Source organism: Berghia stephanieae, chromosome 3, assembly GCF_034508935.2.
Source record: "Berghia stephanieae isolate SIO BIC M18660-M18661 chromosome 3, UCSD_Bste_1.3, whole genome shotgun sequence".
Classification (NCBI taxonomy): Eukaryota; Metazoa; Mollusca; class Gastropoda; order Nudibranchia; family Aeolidiidae; genus Berghia; species Berghia stephanieae.
In genome coordinates, this window is record NC_088362.1 from 4006164 (window position 1) to 4026686 (window position 20523).

Here is a 20523-nt window from a genome sequence, read left to right on the forward strand (position 1 = left end):
GTATTTAGGTAATAAATATACGCACAGCAGATATAACATACCAACACACAAAACTATGTGTTGATTGATATGCGCCATTTTGTGATGAGCAAGAAGGTTATAGTGTTTTGCTTTTAAAATCTTGAAAGGTACTAACGAAAGAGTGAAAATGGAGAGTCTTCATATGGGAACAAAACGAAGCCTCTCCATTTTCACTCTTTGTTAGTATTTTAAGATCACCGGCTTCAGGCAGCCCCTACCGTTTTCTCAAAATCTTGAAAGGGAATTAATCATGTCTTTACCAGAGCTCATCAATTTTATTTTCAATTTTAATTTCATTGATCACCTTACAGTTTGAAGCAAAGCAAAACCTTTCCAGACTTCAAGGCTCCTCGTCTATTTCAAGCGACGACTACTTTGGCCGCACCAGTCGAAAACCTCCCACCTACAACGCCAACGCGCCAGACTTCCAGGACATCAAAGATGGCGTCAAGCAAGGAGTCACCAAAGTCGCTGGCAAACTGTCCAATTTAGCAAACGGGGTCATGTCAAGTTTACAGGTTGGTAGCTAGTAGACAAAATGTTAATTAAGCTTCTAATTTTTATGTTGTAGTTTTCTTTAAGGAATGAAAATTAAAACCCCTCATAACCAAGTTAGCAAATGTGACCCATTAACTTTCAATGCTGATGGTTTTCCTCGGATCCGCGGAAATCCGCGATTTTTGAGTCAGAGGAGGAATTTCCTCTTTTTTTAAAAGTTATATTTCCCTCAAATAGGTGCAGTTTCCCACTCTTTAGAAGTTAGCTAGAGTATCAATGATAGTCTATCATCTCAATTGCTCTAAAAATGTGTGCATGTGTGCGTGAAGGGGGGGTGGGGGGGGGGATGAATGCTGTAAAATTAATGGGGCTTAAAGGCAATCATTCAAAATTTTCCTCCCTTTTCAGTTTTTGGCACCATCAGCACTGAACTCTGTCTGGTATTTTGTCTTTGTGAACCAGAGTCTGAAAATTGAATTTGGAGTCCCAATTTATGAGATTTGAGTTAAAATTGATTTGCCTTTCCTCAGTGCTGATGGTTTTCCTTTGTTCCGCGGAAATCCGCGATTTTTGTGTCAGAGGAGGAATTTCCTCCTTTAAAAAAAATGACATTTTCCTCAAATCAAATTTTCTGGCTTTGAGAGATTTGATGTGTAGTGGAACTGGTGCAGTTTCCCCCACTATCTAGAAGATAGCTAGAGTAGTTTATCACCATCTCAATAGCTCTAAAAGTGGGGGTTAGTGAAGTAAGCATGTGGCGTAAAGAAAACCATTCATACTTTTCCTCCTTTTTCCCTTTTTGTCACCATCAGCACTGTTTCCTTAAGATTTAGATGAACTGAATCAATTAATTTCTTACAACGAAAGAGTGACATCGTTGGTCATTGGATTTTAAATTTATGTTATGGTTCACCTTGATTAATTTATAACTAGATTGAGATCTCTGGTTACAATTTCTTGTTTGTTTTTGTTACCCTCTTTCACTTGTTGTGCATTTTATTATAAATTTATCTGAACAACAAAGGTGACAACAATGCGAACTGATTTTTTAAAGAATAATATTGTTCCATCACAATCAATGTGATGATTTTAAAAAATGTTGTGATCTTTTATGACATGAATAAATTTTGACCCTGCAGTTTGAAGAAAAAAACAAAAAAACTAGGTCTATCAGTCTATCAGTACTTTTGCTTTCTCAGAATTATATCTAAAATTTAAAATATTTTGTTGTTGAAAAGCCATTTACAAGATATTTTATAAATCGGAAACCTTCAGAATATTTCATTGAAGGTTACTTGTCATCTTTCATAATTTCAATGGAATTTGAGTGAAATGTTGCAAATTGTGTGGGAAATATATTCTATGTTGCATCAATTGTTATAATCAACCGTTTGCACTGTATCAAATTTTATTATTCAATGTGATGGTTGTAGTTATAGTAGAAATGGTTACTAGGTTTTCTAGATAGATTTTGACCATGGGGACCATTGTTTTTCTATATGAAGCAGAGCTTTGCTAAATAGAAAATACTTAATTGTTCTGGAATGATGCAAGGTAACAATCCCATGACTAAAAACGAATATTAATACCATCAGTATTTAATGTGAATGTCGACATCAGCATTTTGAGATTGTTTACGAAAATAATATACAAGAGTTACTGGTAGGGTAGAGACCTGAAACAGGAAACAAATATCACAGTTAACCGAAAGCTGTAACCGTTCATGCAATTATATTATTCCTCCTATAAAATTGTTCATGTAATCTGAATTTATCAGCATGCAAATCATCATTCGTAGTGTATTAATATGATAAAAGACAGTAAATGCTTATGCAATGCCGGTGAAAGTGTTATTTATTGAGTAGTATTCTCCACATGATATTGAAATAAGTGAGGAAAACCAATTATGTTTTTCTTCACAGAGAAAGTAAATCAACATTATGATTAGTGGTAGGTTTCAATTATAAAATGGCTGGAACTATTTGCTTTTATTTCTTTCTAAAATTATATAATCAAAGGAATTGTGAATATTGGTCAACTATTCCCCTCCACCTTTTGTTTTGGTGACTGATTTTGTTTCAAGCAGAAATGACCATTTCCAAAACACATGGTAGATTAGGGGGGGAAATAATGAGAAAAGGTTAATATTTGGTGACTCATACCTGTTCATGAAATGATTACTGATACTCTTTTATTAAAATGGATGAATAAAGATTATTTCTCCCTATGTCACCCCGAATAATTGGAAATGACCATTTCTCGTATTTTGCGGCCTTTTTGTTTTCAGCAAAAATAATGCTGTGGAGTTAAGCTTTTTAAAATGTTTACATTCATGATGTAGTCAGTGGCAACATAGGTTTAGAGAGTTGCTCACTGGTTTACAAAATACATGTGTGTGTATATATATACATATATATATATATATATAAAGAGAGAGAGAACATGACATTTTGTAAATTTGGATATGTTTAAGCTTAAATCTAGTGCTTAAAAAAAAAGATAAAACAAAAGTAACTTGTCTTTTTCCTATAATAAAAAAACAAATGTTTGTTTTTTTTACCAAAAAATACACATTTATTTAATTTATAGATTACCAAGACAGTTACATGAATCAACAGCTCGAAAAACATCATATGATTTGTCTCCTACCATTAAATTGATTTTAGAATCTGTTTTTATTATGATGTCAATTTTTGTTTTATGTATTATATGACCTTAACATTCCACTGATCTGAGAAAACCAAATATAGTCCGACCACTTTTCTACCTTAGCTTTAGCGGACATTTGGAATACATTAAGTAAAAAAGATAAAATTTATATCATGAGGGGTTAAGTAAGGGATAAAAATAAGCGCTGTGTCTTATCTTTAAAGATGGCGTTAAAGATAAAATTTATATCATGAGGGGTTAAGTAAGGGATAAAAATAAACGTTGTGTCTTATCTTTAAAGGCGGCGTAAAAAATAAACTTTATATCATGAGGGGTTAAGTAAGGGATAAAAATAAACGCTGTGGTCTTATCTTTAAAGACGGCGTAAAAGATAAAATTTATATCATGAGGGGTTAAGTAAGGGATAAAAATAAACGTTGTGTCTTATCTTTAAAGGCGGCGTAAAAAATAAACTTTATATCATGAGGGGTTAAGTAAGGGATAAAAATAAACGCTGTGGTCTTATCTTTAAAGACGGCGTAAAAGATAAAATTTATATCATAAGGTGTTAAGGGATAAAAAATAAACCCTGTGTCTTATCTTTAAAGACGGCAGCTTGTAATTTTTGATGCACTTTTAAGCTTTGGTAACTTGCGTATACCAGGTGCTCATGGACTTTTGCTTTTTTAAGTTAAAATTTTTTATATTTTTTTTAATTACTTGTATTTTTACTGTTATCTTGATTATCTTCCCCTGCTTTCTTAAGAAAAAAAAAATATGATTAGGAATTTTGCGTGATGTACTTACTTCCCTGATCCTGTTCCTTTTCACCACTGCTTCTGTACTGGCATTGCATTGCATTGCACGTTGTAGCAATCTAAAATATTGTTCTGAAGCCCTGAAAATCAAAGCATTATTATTATTTTTGTTGTTTTATTTGGTTTGTGAATATGTTTGACAGGAATTTTGTTTTGTGATATTTTTATTTCAGGATTGGGGAGATGACTTTTAACCTCATCTGGATTGGGCAGTTTTCTCATCCTCCGTACTCTCTCTCTCTATCTCTCTTTTTTTTTCTTCTCTCTCTCGCTATTTTTTTTTTCTTCTTTCTTTCTTTAAAAACATTATATAATAAAGTTTATAAATATCTCACTTAGGTGAAAAGTATGCTTTCATGTAAAATAGAAGAGTAATTGTATTTATCAAAATTATTTTCGAATTGTTATTTTGCAAATACTTAAAGGATTCAGAGAAAAGGGCACGTCCTACAGTTAAAAAATGATAGATATTATTTTTAAAATTTGGTAAGATCATAGATAAATCACCGTGTTATCGTAAAGTTTAAAATTAAGATCCTCACAGGAAATATCTTTTAACCCCAAACTAGTGTGAATTTCATTCTTTACTTTGATTTAGATTTTTGTTGCTTGACTGTGAGAAAACATACCCCTCTTCTTTCATGTCGACATCACCATCTTCTTTTTCATCAATCATCATCATCATCATCATCATCATCATCAATGTCAATGACTGCGTTCTTCCTCTCCCCTCACCATATCTCCTACTTTCTCCTGTCTTTCACCTGTTATCTTCATTTCTACAATAAGATATTCCATTACTGTGATCCTGGTTCTTTTTCTTTCACGAGAAAGCTGCCCTCCAGAATTTGTGGAGAGCATGATGGTAGGAGAGCATGTGCACTTATCTCTCATTGTTTTTCTTACCTGCAAAAGATGTTTTTTCTTACTCAAAACAAGACACGGTCAGCGAAGTGCAATAAACTTACACCACATCTTATTGCTAATGTTTACAGAAATTGTTTAATGAATTTAAAGAGCACAATTATTTTTGCAAAGTGTTTTACATGTTTGTTGTTCTGTGCTTAGAACTTTGAAGATTATAAAAGTTTTTTTTGTTTTTAAAAAAAAATCTCTCACATTATATATTCCTATGTTAAACGTTTTACTAAATTTGTTTTTTTTTTAGTAGGGATTAATTGAGTTTATTTCACCTGCTGACATTGTTGTTTCTTGCTGTGATTGTTTACAATAATTGCTTTCTTGTTCTCTTGTCAAGAGCTTTTAGATTTCGATCATTCTTTGTATTTACGAATCAATTTTCTTTAACTCGAACTAATATAGTAGTTGAAACGCCATTGAAATGAGTTGCTAATTTTTCACCTTTTACAACTTTTTGGAAATTTAATGTGGTATTTTATTGTTCATTGTGTTACAAATAGCAGTTTGCTAAGCTTGTGGCAAAAGAAATAATTGTGCTTTCATTTTTCTATCAAGGTTGCTAGAAAGTCTAGAAACAAAGACATGAATTTCATTTCTTGGGTGCATTAAAAGTTTCTGCTGTTCATCAGTTGTGATCTTGAAGCTATTGCTGACCTGAGTGTATATACCCAATAAGATACAATAAACTTTATTTATGAAAATTGAATTTTAAAAGGTAGCAAAATTGTGTGAATTGCAACATAAAATAGCTGGAGGGTTTGCTGGCTGGGGAGAAATTGAAATGTGCTCAAAGCGCTTTACAAGGGGTCCCTGGTCAACAGCAACATTTAACATGGAGGACGGGACATGCCACCTGTGAGGCGATATTACAATTTTACGGACAAAGACAACGCTGTTAACGACCAGGTACTCATTTTACACCTGAGTACGGTGAGAGAAAGTGAGTAAAGAGCCTTATCCAAGGATTCAACTATGCGCCAAGCGCGAGGCTCTAACCCAGGACCTTCCAATCCGAAAGCGAGTGTCATACCACAAGACCACATAGCCGCACAGAGAGAGGGGGAGGGCTGATGGCAAGGTTTGATAACTATAAGAAAGTGAGATATGGTCTGTCAGCAACTGTAATGTAGATTGAATTCTGTTCTGCTCCTTGGGAAATATTCTACATATCGCATTTTAATTTGTGATTGACTGAAGCTCACACCGGAGGTCTGTTTGTCAGATTATTCTACATAGACATTTTGTTTACCAAGGGATCACATTTCTCTCATTGATTTATAGCAAACGTTGCTGCTTTAGCTCGAAGAAATATAAATGATATTATTCACATGGAATGAACCGTCAATTTAATTAATGAAGAAGGATGGTGTGACGTTTGGGGTTTCCCCTTTGTCAACAAAACACAATGAATAAAACACTTTTAAGATGGTTGAGATATAGAGGATGGCATTGTTGAGACGAATAAAGAAATTAATGATGAGATAGGAAATAGAGTGGTCCTTAGTAAGGAAGTGTGAATAGAAATAAAAAACAAACTTTTTTTTTATATAAAAGGCTTGCAATTGATTTTTTAAATTGTGTCCTATAGTAAAATTAAATTAATTGGAATAAAAACCCTAATGAAATGTAAATGAATAACATTTTACATTCATCATGTGTTGTTGATTGACATAGGGTAAACCTGAAGTGGCCACGTATCTGTCTGCGTTAATCAAATTGAAGCTTTCATTCTATTCTATTTGACGATTGTTATATTTACCCATTGATTTTAAGGACGTTTTACTGTGAATTTTAAAGGCTTATAGGAAGATATTGCATCAAATATGGTAAAGGTGATGATGGCTACTTGGATTGATTTTCCCCCTAAATTCCAAAAGTTAAAGGGTAGCAGTACTTAATTTTGTCACTTTTGATATATATCATAACAGACTTGCCAACCAGTACGATTTCGCGTATTTTAGTATGACTTTTGGACCCAAATACGCGGATACGATTCCAAAGGATTTAGTAGGATTTTTTAAAGATATGTGATGTGAATGATGTTGATGATACATTTGATGCATTGATACACACATGTCGTACACCAACTGTTGGTCATTTCCTTGAGTGTCTTGCAAGCAATATCCTTTGATATTGCAATTTCTGAGCCTTATACTAATTTAAAATGGTCATTGAGTTTTAGTTTCTCGATAAATCGATAATTTTTGTAATCACTGGAGATTGCTTGAATGATGACGATCAGAGTTTATTTTGATTTGGGTTTGGTTTTAGCTTTTATATAAATTTGTGTATAGTGCGCACTTTTTTTTCCACATGTGCAAACAAAATACACTTTTTTTGCTAAAAAATAAACTTTTTAGGGTCATAGAATACACTTTTCATCCTGAGAAGGTTGGCAGGTCTGTCATAAGTACGTTTCACCTGTACTGTTTTTCTCAATTTTGATATCCTGGGCATCCTTATTGATGGTATCTCACAGTTTTCAATGCAGCCAACAGTACCCCTCGTTTTTTGTGATTTACATTATTTGAGCATTAGGGTCGGTCTGTTAATGATAATATATGCAACATAGATTTTAGAATTTTGCTATCAATTTAATTGTGTTACAAGATTTTCAATTTGTTAAAGACATATTGACAATAGAATTTTGATTGCTCATCGTTGTACATTAGTAATAAATGCTAGAAAATTATGTAAGCCGAGCACTGTTTAAATAGTACGATTATAAGTCGTTGATGTGTAAGGGGGTGAGGGGGGGGGGGTCATTTATTGCCTAATGTAAATAAACGTAAATGATATTGTAAATGACCAAGGGTGCTGTGGAAACAAAAAAATACAAATGAAAGGATAAGAGAGGGAAATTAAGAAAATGAGTAGGAAATAAAAGAAAACTGGTTATAGCTCACCCTAAAAATAATAAAAGTTTCTAAATTTAGAAAGGAAATTGATTACACATTTCAAAACATTAAAGTTTGTAGTATTTAAATGATAGTGGTATGGTTGTATTTAAATTTCTTCCATTTTATAGATAGATAGTATGCGCTTGGCTAAGAAGCTCATAACATTGCCATCCGGAAGTAAAACGGGCCAACACACAGAATTGTGTGTAACCATGAATGTTTATAGTCAGGTTAATACAGTTTAGTGAGAACTACTCATAAATACGGATGGCAAAAAACAATAACAAAGACCTGAGTGATGTCATCTATTTCTTCGTTAAAGTCATAATTATGTCTTTTATTGATATTCTTTTTATACTGGTTTTGGGTGTTCATAAAGATATCAGAAATAGAAGGCAGATAATAGATGAATTTATATATGTGACCCTCCGTCTCAAAACGGTATTATGTCGGGAGGATTCAGACCCCAAAAAGTGAATTTAGAGATAAAATTATGAGAAATTGGACCTTAGAAGTTTTTGCAATGCAAGAAATAGTCTTTATACTCCACCATAACGTACAGAAATTAAACCCAAGTTGGATATTTGTGGCTATGAATTCAATTTGCCTTACCGAGTGGATCCCGACATAATACCGCTTTGATACGGTGGTCACATATTGTAACAAATGGCCCTTTGGTGGAGTGAAAGTTTTATGACATATTATCTGAACTGCAAGCACATTAAAACCTTTAAAAACATAAAAGACATATGATGACATCTGTCATGGACATTGTCAATCATGGACATTGTCAATGACAGATACGATTTAGCACATCTGTGTCATTACATGACATGTTATCATACTTCATTATTTAGTAAATCTGTGGATGGGCCTTCCTCTCTCCCTCCTCCCCCTTCCACTTATTATGAGGATCATATTATTATTAGTGTATTGTCATAGCAAGGTATTGGTCAAATACAACACTTTGCATGAAGGTTACTGTTTCATATCATACCTGAAACTTAGATACAAGTTATTTTAATGTTATTTAATTTCTTTGAATTGGAGGAAAAACATGAGCACATGATTGATATCTGTTTACAAGTATGATTTCAAAATATTAATCTGTCAATTTCAAATAATTTTTTCAAATAATTTCTGTATCCTTTCGCGTTGTTGACCATAATAACATGACAGTTCTAGAAGTTGCATCTGTTTATGCTTTAACTTTATTTCTTCATTTGTCAATATTTAAATCAGACTAACTCATTAAAATTGAAGGAGCCCTCATTAAATAACACCCTCCCTTCCATTTCCCCTCCCCATCCCCCTCATATTACCACCAATTTTATTTATTGCTACCATCATGATATTATAAGTGATATAAGTGGACGGTATTAAATTGATGTTATATGTCTTTGTTATACTTTTATCCTCTATTTTGCTATGATCCTAAACATGGTGGCAGAGCAAGCTCTTACTTTAGTTATCCTGCTGCTTACACTATGCCAATTAAAAAAAAAAAATATTCAACACAAAAAGACACTAATATTAAAAGCTTTTTTGAAAAACAGTGGAAGGATTTCGTTCTTATCACTTTCTGTGGGTTGACTAAAACTAAAAACAGACCTGCCTACTTGTTATTGTAAAGTTTCGTAGTTTTCAGCGTGGATATAATGGTAGGCATCCACAAGTTACTTTATAACAAACCAATCTCTCCTTGCCAGTTTATATGTAACGCTTCAAATTGCTAAAGTTATTGTTCTGTGGCACCAAAACTTTTTTTTCTTTCTTCCTTTTTTTTTTTTTAAACCACAATTTTAAAGGAAAAAGTTATTAAATAATATGAATTCCTTTGAAAAATTGTCAATTATTATACCGTATGAAGTACATGGAATTACATCTCAAACGTTTTAATTTGAATTGAAAATTCATGACACAAGACAAGAACTCATCCAATTTTGGGTTCTAACAGATTTTTGTGTGAAATTTTTATTTTTTTTTTCTCAAGGAAATTTACAGATTTTTTGTTTGTTACCAGGCCTGGTTGTTAGTTATGTCATTGTTACAATAGTTCTTAAGAATAATTAAAATCTTCAAATTTTTATAATGTTCTGCACGCATGTGACTTTTTCTCACAGCCTTAATAATTTATTGTGTAGTTTTCATTTGTGATGTCTTAGGTCAAATTATAGAATAATCAAAGCTATTAAAAATTTTTTTTTTTTCATTTGGTCAACTGGATCGATGAACTTCTTTCTCCAAACATGGTTTTATAGAATGTTTTATTTTTATTTTCAGGATCGCTATGGATGATTGGGACTTGGTTGGTTTTGTTGTCGTCGTTGTCGTCTGTGTCAGCCATGTGTTATGTCGTCTATTCCTATTGAAGTCATGGATTTAAGTCATCGTGTCTGCCTTTTTCAATCCCATGATGCCTGCCTGCCAAACAGCCATTGTCAAGGAAAATGGAACTGGTTGCTCTGTAGTCTGTCCGCCGTTATTTAAACGTATACAACGTATGAAATTGATATGTTATAATGTATAGTTGCAGCAATATGATTCGACTCCATTACAAAAAAAATTTAAAAATGATAATTTGTTTCATTTCATTTCCACATTGCAATAATTTGATTTCTGGTATTGTTTGATTGACATTAGAGGTTTTTATAAGTTATATCAAGTTAGATTATTATTTTTATTGATTGATTATAATTACCTTCTGTAATTCTGTATTCTTCATTGTAATTTATAAGATTCCTTACTCAGATTTGATATTACATAACATTGTTGTTTTGTTTTGGATATTCATAGACACTCTTTAACCCTCTCCTTACCACCTATAGGGAAATTGTCACATTCGTTACGATACAACCAATTTTTTTCTTATTCAAATTTCTTTTGTACATCATAAAATTTAAAGAAAATGAACAGTGTGTTGTAGAGCATGTTTTGGTAAATAAATTATGGATCACAAGAACGTTACTGCTATTAGTTTGATGTGAAGTTTTGGAGAAAATCCTGAAAATGGTTGGTAAGGAAAGAGTTAATGCTCAACACAATGATCCAGTGGTCTGTGATAGGAAAACGGATTTGTAGATCTTACAACTGTTATCATGATTTATGATTTTGCCAATTATTAGAATAGGTAACTGAGCTTACTTACTTACTTATCCGAACCAGCGACCACCTGAGCTCTAGCCCTTCGGTAACTGAGCTAAAAAAGTGAATGGCTGATTAAGAATGAAGGTGAGCATCGTTGTGGCACAAAGGTGATGGTGGGTCTATTTTTATGAGAAAAATGTCAGCTGTAAATAATTTACTGTTGAAATTGGCCTATTCCAGGGCGATCTTTGTGTAAGTAGAATTGAATCCTAATCTCTGGGTGGGGTTCCTACCTCCCATAGTGGGCAGGGAGGTACTTATTGTGTCTTCTATCCCCCTATATCTGTTTTCCAACTTGCATTCTGTCTTTGTCTTGGAATGAGATTGCTTGGTTTTGTCCTGGCCCCGGTCGGGGTCCTGGCTGGGAGGGAAACAGTCGAATGCATAGTTATTGTTTTGGGAGATGATATTTTTTTCCTTGTAAATCATCTCTCTGTTATGTATTATTCTATTTGTTCTAATTTATAATGTAAGCATTTGAGTGTATTCCTCTTAGTGGGGCCGTGCTTGTGTCCGGATGAGACTTATTGGTGATCTCAAACTAAGAACATTGATGGTGTGCTCTTGGAATCTACATCTGATCCCTATTTGTTCCCAGTTCCCCTTTGTCTTACTTTTTCTTGGATGCTTTAATTGTAATTCTAGAACTTTTTACTGTCCCATTTTCTTCCTTTTTACTGGCGCTGATATAACCTAAATGTGTTGCAAGCGCCGTAAAACCCTTAAAAACAAAAACAAAACAAGAATCCTAATCTTGACTCATTTGTGATTGCATTGATCTGCCTTTCCATAAAGTCTTGTGTAAAAAATTTTAAATGAAGAAAAAAATATACTGCAACTTTGTTGTCAGAGTGACTTAAAAAAAGAAACAAAATGATCATACAATAAAATACAAAGAAGGTCTTCTCTCCCTCCTTCAGTAAAAGAAGAGTGGAAAAATGAATCCCTTTTCCCCCACTTCACCTCTGCTTCCTGCCACCTTCCTACCCAAATGCCCAACAAAAAATTAGTAATAAATAATAACGTGAAGTTGAAGCTTACATTCAACTTCACATTATTATTTATTTCTTCGAGCTTCGAGCAGCAGCATTTACACAAAAAAAGATTAGTAAACCCTATAGCGGAGACAACCAAAAGAATGGGTTGGTCGCTTTGGCATAAATAATCATGATTTGTCCATGATATTTTTTTGTTCATTGCTTTTAATGTGATAATTTGGGAATTTACATTTCTTGTTATCCATCCATTGATTGATTCAAGGCTCTGGTACTCTGAATGTTACATATTATTGTCTTGTTACTGAGATGGATGGAAGAAAAATGAATGAGTAAATATCTCCAATCTTCCCAAGGGAAATTCATCTGTACTGTCTATGTGTCTATTGAAAACACCCTGCTGTCGAATGAAGGCTGGTGAACGTGCCTTTCAGCATTCTGGTCCAAGGTTGTGGAATTTACTACCACTAGAGATACGTTCTTCGTCTTCACTAGAGGAATTCAAGCGTCGATTGAAGACATTCTTATTCCGACAGGCTTTCTTTTGATTATATGTATAATTAGCGTTGTTCGTGTTCTGTGTTAGGACTTAATCTATGTTATGCGCCCAGAGCCCTCCTGATGAAGGGCTGTTTGGCGCACTATAAATCTATACCATTATTATTTATTATTAAATAGACTGAGTTGACACAGGCATCAGCCGCAGGGCAGCTCCTCTGCAAAGTGGGCAAGACTATAGTGGGCTATGTTCCTTCTTGCTCAAAGGGAAAAATGAGATGGTAACAGTTGAGCTCGAAATCGGGTCCCACTGGTGTAATTTCAATGCCTTATCCACTCGTCCATCTTGCCCCAAACAATGAAAGTGGTGTCGCCGTTTCAGATGTGTGTTGTGTGTTCTTAGCTCTTACATTTTGTAATTAATCTCCAACATGTTTTTAAGAATGGATCTCCCATCTTAGGCAATTAGAAAAGAGACCTTTTAAATCAAAATCATGGTTGTCTGACATTTGAAAAGAAGTACTTTTATGAGTGATGTTCTTTAATTTTAACGTAGACATGCTTTCCAGAAAATTAGAATTTATAGGCAAAGAGAAATATATAGACATTTTTGGTTAGGGGTTTTCATGAGAATGGAATTTAAAAAACCAGACCCTCCTACCCCCCCCCCACCCCCCCCCCCCCCCCCCCCAAAAAAAATACACACAAAAAAATGGTTTGTGTTGACATTTTGATCAAGGGTATAAACTCATTGATAAGTATAGTGTAAGCACAAAATTTGGCATTGAATTTATTTTCACTATTAATTTTGATAAGTATGTCTTTAGATTTCTAAACCATGTCCTTTCATTTTTTTTGGTATTCCTCATAAAACATCAGATTTTTTTCAATTCCTACACACACGTGTGAAAGTGAAATGTTTTCAGTCCCAAGTTTTTTTCCTCTTGTTGACTGGCTGGGTTGATTCTTGCTAACTATCTGTTGTCCTTTTTCTCTAGTCGCTTTATGATCTTCTTTCAGAGACCGTACATACCTATCTGGGATCATTTGCCTGGAGGAGACTGTCAGTTTGATGAGATCCCTATTTGTTCCCAATTCCCCTTTGTCTTACTTTCTCTTTGGGTGCTTTAATTGTAATTCTAGAACTTTTTACTATCCCATTTTCTTCCGTTTTACTGGCGCTGATATAACCTAAATGTGTTGCAAGCGCCGTAAAATCCTTAAAAACAAACAAACAAACAAAAATCAGTTTGATGATTTTTTCGGTGGGAGATGATTTTTAAAAATCTCTTGTTATTGTTACATCATCCCTCCATAGTTTTTTTGTTTTTGTTGATATGCATCTTGTAACTGTGTGAAGGCATTCCCCTTTGACAGTGGTTCTTCCTTTTCTTCCTTTTTACTGGCGCTGACATAACCTAAATGTGTTGCAAGTGCCATAAAACCCTTTAAAAAACAAAAACCAAAAAAAACAGTGGTCCTGTGCTTTTGTCTGCATGGGACCTTTCAAAAGTGTCAAGCTAGAACACATAATATTTCCCTAGGGATCTACAATGGTTTGAGCCAGTTCCCCCCCCCCCCCCCCCCCCCCCCCCCCCCCCCCTGTCTTACTTATTTTTGTCAGGGCTTGTAAATGCAGTACGAACTCCAGATCCAACCTATTTTTGACAATCCCTTAATCCTCATTTTTCGTGCACTTGAATGACCCAGATGTCGTAAGTGCTGTATAAATATCTCTCGATAAAATACCAAAAAAAAAAAACAAAACAAAAAACATTAAAACATTTTTTTCTTCAAATTCAAATGTATGTTTACCTGTTATTATGTTCCATTATAAGTTTTCGTTATTTTTTAGCCTTACAAAACGTGTCATAAAGGCATACTTCATGTATTTCTTTATATATATATATATATATATATATATATATATATATATATATAATATATATATCTTTTTTTTTTAACCATATGGCCATTACATTAATGAATCTGTAGTATCATAATAACCTTGCAAAGAATTAAGGCTGTGGTTGTTTATATTCAATGAATCGGTTGATTGTGACAAATACAATATCGGGTAGTACTGTATTGACAAAGACCTTCACCTTTACTTTAACACCAATATAATATTTTGTATGCTTGTCAAATCTCATCCTTTCGGGTGGTTGGATGGGAGCATCACCCTTGAATCATATACCTATGATGTTCGCATGGGTGTACGATCCGATAGTGATGTCGTTTCTTCTTCTCTTTACTAGCCTATCCTGCTTCTTTGGTTTGTGATTGTATTTTTGACAGGGGATATTTTTTTTCCTGTAAATCCTCTGCCTGTTTGTTCTTGGTTATTTATAATTTAGCTTATGATATCTTTAGGTTATGATTTTGATTGACATTTGTACTATTTTTGTTAGATTGCTTGTTTTTTTGTTTCAGCGGTCTCTCATATAACCTCAATTGTGTTGGAAGAGACCTAAAGCAACAAACAAACAAAAAAAAATCTCATCCTTTTTTCCTTGCATTTAAGCTTTTTATAATTATTCATTTTTAGGGGGGAATGCGTTTGCTACAGGTTTTGCCCCTTAGTTGTGTTCAAAGCAGTGAATTCTAATAATAATAGGACATCGGTCGTGTTAATATAATTTCAGAGAGCTTGGATGTTGTCGAGGAGTGAAAGAAACTCACAAATGGGAGCGATCTATATTCGTGTTTTCGTCAAACCAGGTCATCAATCACATGATTTGCTGCTGTCCAACGATGGGATATTTCTTAACAAATGTAAACACGCTGCTTTGTTTATGAAAGTTATAAAGATACCCGTGTGTCAAGCTGAATAAAATGACCAATTGTGATGTTAGATATTTAAAAAGCTGTGAACACTTTTCACTATGTGGGTCACTTTGAGCACACTTTGCAATGTGACTTATGACCTCGAGCACATGGAAAGTTAATATAGATCATGCCCATTAAGCAACTCATAGACAACTGTAAGCCTCACCACTTAAATACCAGCCTTGTTTGTGTCTGGCCTTCACTGATAAGGGGGACTGAAGCTGGTATCAAACGCATTCCGTCAAAAGCATGTCATTTCTAGCTGGGATTTTTTTTTTTTTACGATTCGGAAAGAAACATATAATGAATGAAAGGTATTAAATTCAAATTTTTGGACAATATAATATATAATATCAGTATAAGTTATTGAAATTTACCCTAATGTTTTTGGTCAAGATTTTATGTTTGTTTGTTTCCACATATAAGAGTTATTTTGTATTATTTGATTCTTTAATGATGTTTTATATGGGGAGAGATTCAAAGAGTAAAAAATAAAAGCAGTAGAATGTATTCGTGCAGACTGATTGTTGAGAATGAATGCGTATAAAAGAGGATCACATTGATTGTATACATAAGATAAAATCATAAATTCTATTTGCATGACATAGTTTCATTCAATCTCTTGTACATACATTAACTTGTGGGTACGGTCTTGTTTTTCATAGAGACATTTGGCAAATTATTATTTACAATTATTATGTGTCTATCGGCATTATTGTTAATATTATTATTATTATTATTATTATTATTATTATTATTGTTATTATTATTATTATTACTACTACTATTGTTACTACTACTATTTAAGTTGTTATTATTTTTATTATTATTTTCATTAATTTATTTTTTGATTCAGTTCTTTGTCAGAATAAATATAGAATACTATTATAAAAATTAGCCAGTTTGGTCAAATGTGGGTTTTGTTATTCTGGATGGGTGTCATTTCACCTTCTATGACGCCTCCCATAGTGGGCAGGGAAGTACATACTGTGTCTTCTATCCCCTTATATCTGTTTTCCAACTTGCTTTCTGTCTTTGTCTTGGAATGAGATTACTTAGTTTTGTCCTGGTCATGGCTGGGATGGAAACCGTCAAATGCATAGTTATTGTTTTGGGAGATGATATTTTTTTCCTTGTAAATCATCTCTCTGTTATGGTATGTATTATTATATTTGTTATTTTTAATGTATAATGTAAGCATTTGAGTGTATTCCTCTGTTGGATTTTGTGCTTGTGTCCGGATGAGACTTATAGGTGATCTCAAACTAAGTAAATTGGTGGTATGCTCTTGGAATCTACATCTGATCCCTATTTATTCCCAGTTTTCCCTTTGTCTTACTTTCTCATGGGTGCTTTAATTGTAATTCTAGAACTTTTTACTATCCCATTTTCTTCCTTTTTACTGGCGCTGATATAACATGAATGTGTTGCAAGCGCCGTAAAACCCTTAAAAACAACAAAAAAACAAACATAGGTGATCTCAAACTGAGTACTTTGATAGTGTGCTCTTGGAATCTACATCTGTTCCCTATTTGAACCAATTCCCCTTTGTCTAAACCTTTTATTTTGTGCTTTAATTGTAATTCTAGAACTTTTTACTATCCCATTTTCTTCCTTTTTATTGGCGCTGATATAACATGAATGTGTTGCAAGCGCTGTAAAACCCTTAAAAACAACAAAAAAACAAACATAGGTGATCTCAAACTGAGTACTTTGATAGTGTGCTCTTGGAATCTACATCTGTTCCCTATTTGAACCAATTCCCCTTTGTCTCACCTTTTATTTTGTGCTTTACTTGTAATTCTAGAACTTTTTACTATCCCATTTTCTTCCTTTTTACTGGCGCTGATATAACCTAAATGTGTTGCAAGCGCCGTAAAACCCTTAAAAACAAAAAACAAAACTATCCCCACATATCTGTTTTCCAACTTACTTTCTGTCTTTGATTTTCTTCCATTTTACTACTGGCTCTTGGCTCTGAAGTGACCTAAATGGGTCGCAATCGCCGTTAAAAACCCTTAAAAATAAACAAAACATTATTCCGGGTGCTGTAAAGGAATATTAATTAAAACACATTTGTTTTTACTCGCGTCACACATATTTAAAACTATTTTAATCACTCATTTTGTAGGGGAAACAAATGCATTTATGAACAACACAAGCAGCGGGTTCAAATACATATAAAGAATTAGAATTTTCATTTAGAATCAAAAGAAATATTCACAAAAGATACCTTTGATGGCATTCAAGTTATAGCCTCTGCTTTGTAAATATTCAAAATCCGGGTTGCTATGAGGTATTTAAAAAATCCCCAAAAACCGTCAATTTTCTCGCGTTTATGATGTTGATGATATTAATATTAATGTGGAAATTTGTTTTAAATATACAAATTAGAATTGGATGGCTTGATTAAAATTAAACATTTATTCATCATTACGTCTTGCTTTATTATCCTTTTTTTCTTTCGATTTTTAGTTTTCAACTTCGTTGTTACTGGTACTCTTTTATATAGATAGTTCGAAGATGACGTCACACAGGTCTTTGTTATTGTTTTTGCCATCCGCGTTTTTGAGTAATCTCACGAACTGTATGCGGTGGTTGGATGGAGCATCACCCTTGAATCATATATACCTATGATGTTCGCATGGTGTACATCCGATAGTGATGTCTTTCTTCTTCTCTTTACTAGCCTATCCTGCTTCTTTGGTTTGGTGATTGTATTTGACAGGGGATATTTTTTTCCTGTAAACCTCTCTGATTTGTTCTTGGTTATTTATAATTAGCTTATGATATCTTAGGTTATGATTTTGATTTACATTTGTACTATTTTTGTTAATTGCTTGTTTTTTTGTTTTCAGCGGTCTCTATATAACTCAATTGTGTTGGAAGAGACCTAAAGCAACAAACAAAAAAAAACAACTGTATTAACCTGACTATAAACGTTCATGGATACACACAGTTTTGTGTGTTGGTCCGCTATACTTCCGGATGGCAATGTTATGAGCTCCTTAGCCAAGCGCATACTATCTATTGACTGCTAAGCACATGTTGATTTTTGCGGAAGATTAATTAAAAAATAATTATGTATTGACTTTTTTGTGCGGATGGAATCTTTTGACCTCACAAGATGGACAGTCAGGAAGGTCACTTGCCGTGTGTTCTATTTCTATCCCCTATATCTGTTTTCCTTTCCCAGGCTGCTTTCTAGTCTTAAGTCTTTGGCTGAGAGAGAGACAGTCAAATGGAACAACAGGCCTGTAAATTTTCCAACAGTACGATTTTGCTCGATAGATTCTGTTAAGCCTCCACCCCCCCCCCCCCCCCCTTTCGACCTCATTAGGCTACATAAATGGCCTACATAGTGTAGTGTAAATGTAGCTGCTCGAAGAAATAAATAATAATGTGAAATTCAATGTAAGCTCAATTAATTACAAAAAGATCAAATGAACGTTTCTAGTTTCCCCTTTATCAACAAAACGGATGAATGAAACCCACATCATTTTACTGGGTGGGTTACTGACCTCTCCTATGGCAGGGAGGTACTTGCTGTATCTTTTCTATCCCTCTATATCTGTTTTCCAACTTGCGTTTGTCTTTGTCTTGGAATGAGATTACTTGTTTTGTCCTGACCCTGCGGGTGGTTGGATGGGAACATCACCCTTGAATCATATACCTATGATGTTCGCATGGGCGTACGATCCGATAGTGATGTCGTTTCTTCTTCTCTTTACTAGCCTATCCTGCTTCTTTGGTTTGTGATTGTATTTTTGACAGGGGATATTTTTTTTTCCTGTAAATCTTCTGCCTGTTTGTTCTTGGTTATTTATAATTTAGCTTATGATATCTTTAGGTTATGATTTTGATTGACATTTGTACTATTTTTGTTAGATTGCTTGTTTTTTTTGTTTCAGCGGTCTCTCATATAACCTCAATTGTGTTGGAAGAGACCTAAAGCAACAAACAAACAAAAAACAAAATTGTCCTGACCCTGGCCTGAGTCCTAGCTGGGAGGGAAACAGTCAAATGCATAGTTATTGTTTTGGGAGATGATATTTTTTTCCTTGTAAATCATCTCTCTGTTATGTATTATTATGTTTGTTATTTTTAATGTATAATGTAAGCATTTGAGTGTATTCCTCTTTGTTGGATTTTGTGCTTGTGTCCGGATGAGACTTATAGGTGATCTCAAACTAAGTACATTGATGGTTTGCTCTTGGAATCTACATCTGATCCCTATTTGTTCCCAGTTCCCCTTTGTCTTCCTTTCTCTTGGGTGCTTTAATTGTAATTCTAGAACTTTTTACTATCCCATTTTCTTCCTTTTTACTGGCGCTGATATAACCTAAATGTGTTGCAAGCGCCGTAAAACCCTTAAAAACAAAAACAAACAAACATTCAATTTTACATTATTATTTATTATTACATAGTGTAGCCACACTTTTCTGGCCTCGTTTTTAGTTTTTGTTTTTAAGGGTTTTACGGCGCTTGCAACACATTAAGGTCATATCAGCGCCAGTAAAAAGGAAGAAAATGGGATAGTAAAAAGTTCTAGAATTACAATTAAAGCATCCAAGAAAAGGTGAGAAAAAGGGAATTGGTTCAAATAGAGAACATGTAGATTCCAAGAGCACACTATCAATGTACTTAGTTTGAGATTTCCTAAAAGTCTCATCCAGACACAAGTTCAGGTCCCCACTAAGAGGAATACACTTAAATGTTTACAAATCATATATATTATTTAATATGTAAATAAAACATAATACAGCGCATAACAGACAGATGGTTTACAAGACAAAAAATATAATCTCCCAAAACTCTTAAACTATATATTTGACTGATACCTTCCCAACCCTGGTGTCCGGCCAGGGCCAGGACAAAAACAAGTAATCTCATCCCAAGACAAAGACAGAAAGCATATTGGAAAACAGATCTAGGGGGATAGAAGACACAGTAAGTGCCTCCCTGCCCGCCCACTTTGGGAGGTCAGGAACCCCAACCAGTCCTTTGGCTTTATGCTGATTACATAATATATAGATCATAAAACCAACCCTGTACCAGTGCCCCCCCCCCCCCCCCAAACGTTATAGAACAGGCATACAATGCTTTAGTATTATGTTGATCACCATCATCATCATCATTATCATCATCATCATCATCATTATAGAGGAGAAGAGAAAACCAAGGAGTGCGGGTGGTTGGATGGGAGCATCACCCTTGAATCATATACCTATGATGTTCGCATGGGTG

At 33.9% G+C, this 20523-nt stretch overlaps 1 protein-coding gene across 12 annotated transcripts in view; it reads left to right on the forward strand.

Annotated features, from left to right (window-relative positions):
• The window catches only part of LOC144967051 (ADP-ribosylation factor GTPase-activating protein 2-like), a 37338-nt gene extending 24205 nt beyond the window's left edge, over positions 1-13133 (forward strand). For 4 of the 12 annotated variants that reach the window (XR_013644312.1, XR_013644314.1, XR_013644313.1 and 1 more), the window contains 3 exons: positions 333-539; positions 4160-4851; positions 10091-13133. Coding sequence is in view for 8 of the 12 variants with exons in the window: in XM_078903830.1 (XP_078759956.1) it covers positions 333-539; positions 10091-10105 (222 nt within the window). In the remaining 4 variants the exon portion in view is untranslated. Of the gene's footprint in view, positions 1-332; positions 540-2441; positions 2470-4159; positions 4852-10090 lie in introns of all 12 variants that reach the window. The other 8 variants (XM_078903826.1, XM_078903831.1, XM_078903828.1 and 5 more) reach the window with 3 other exon arrangements.
• Positions 13134-20523: the final 7390 nt, after the last annotated feature.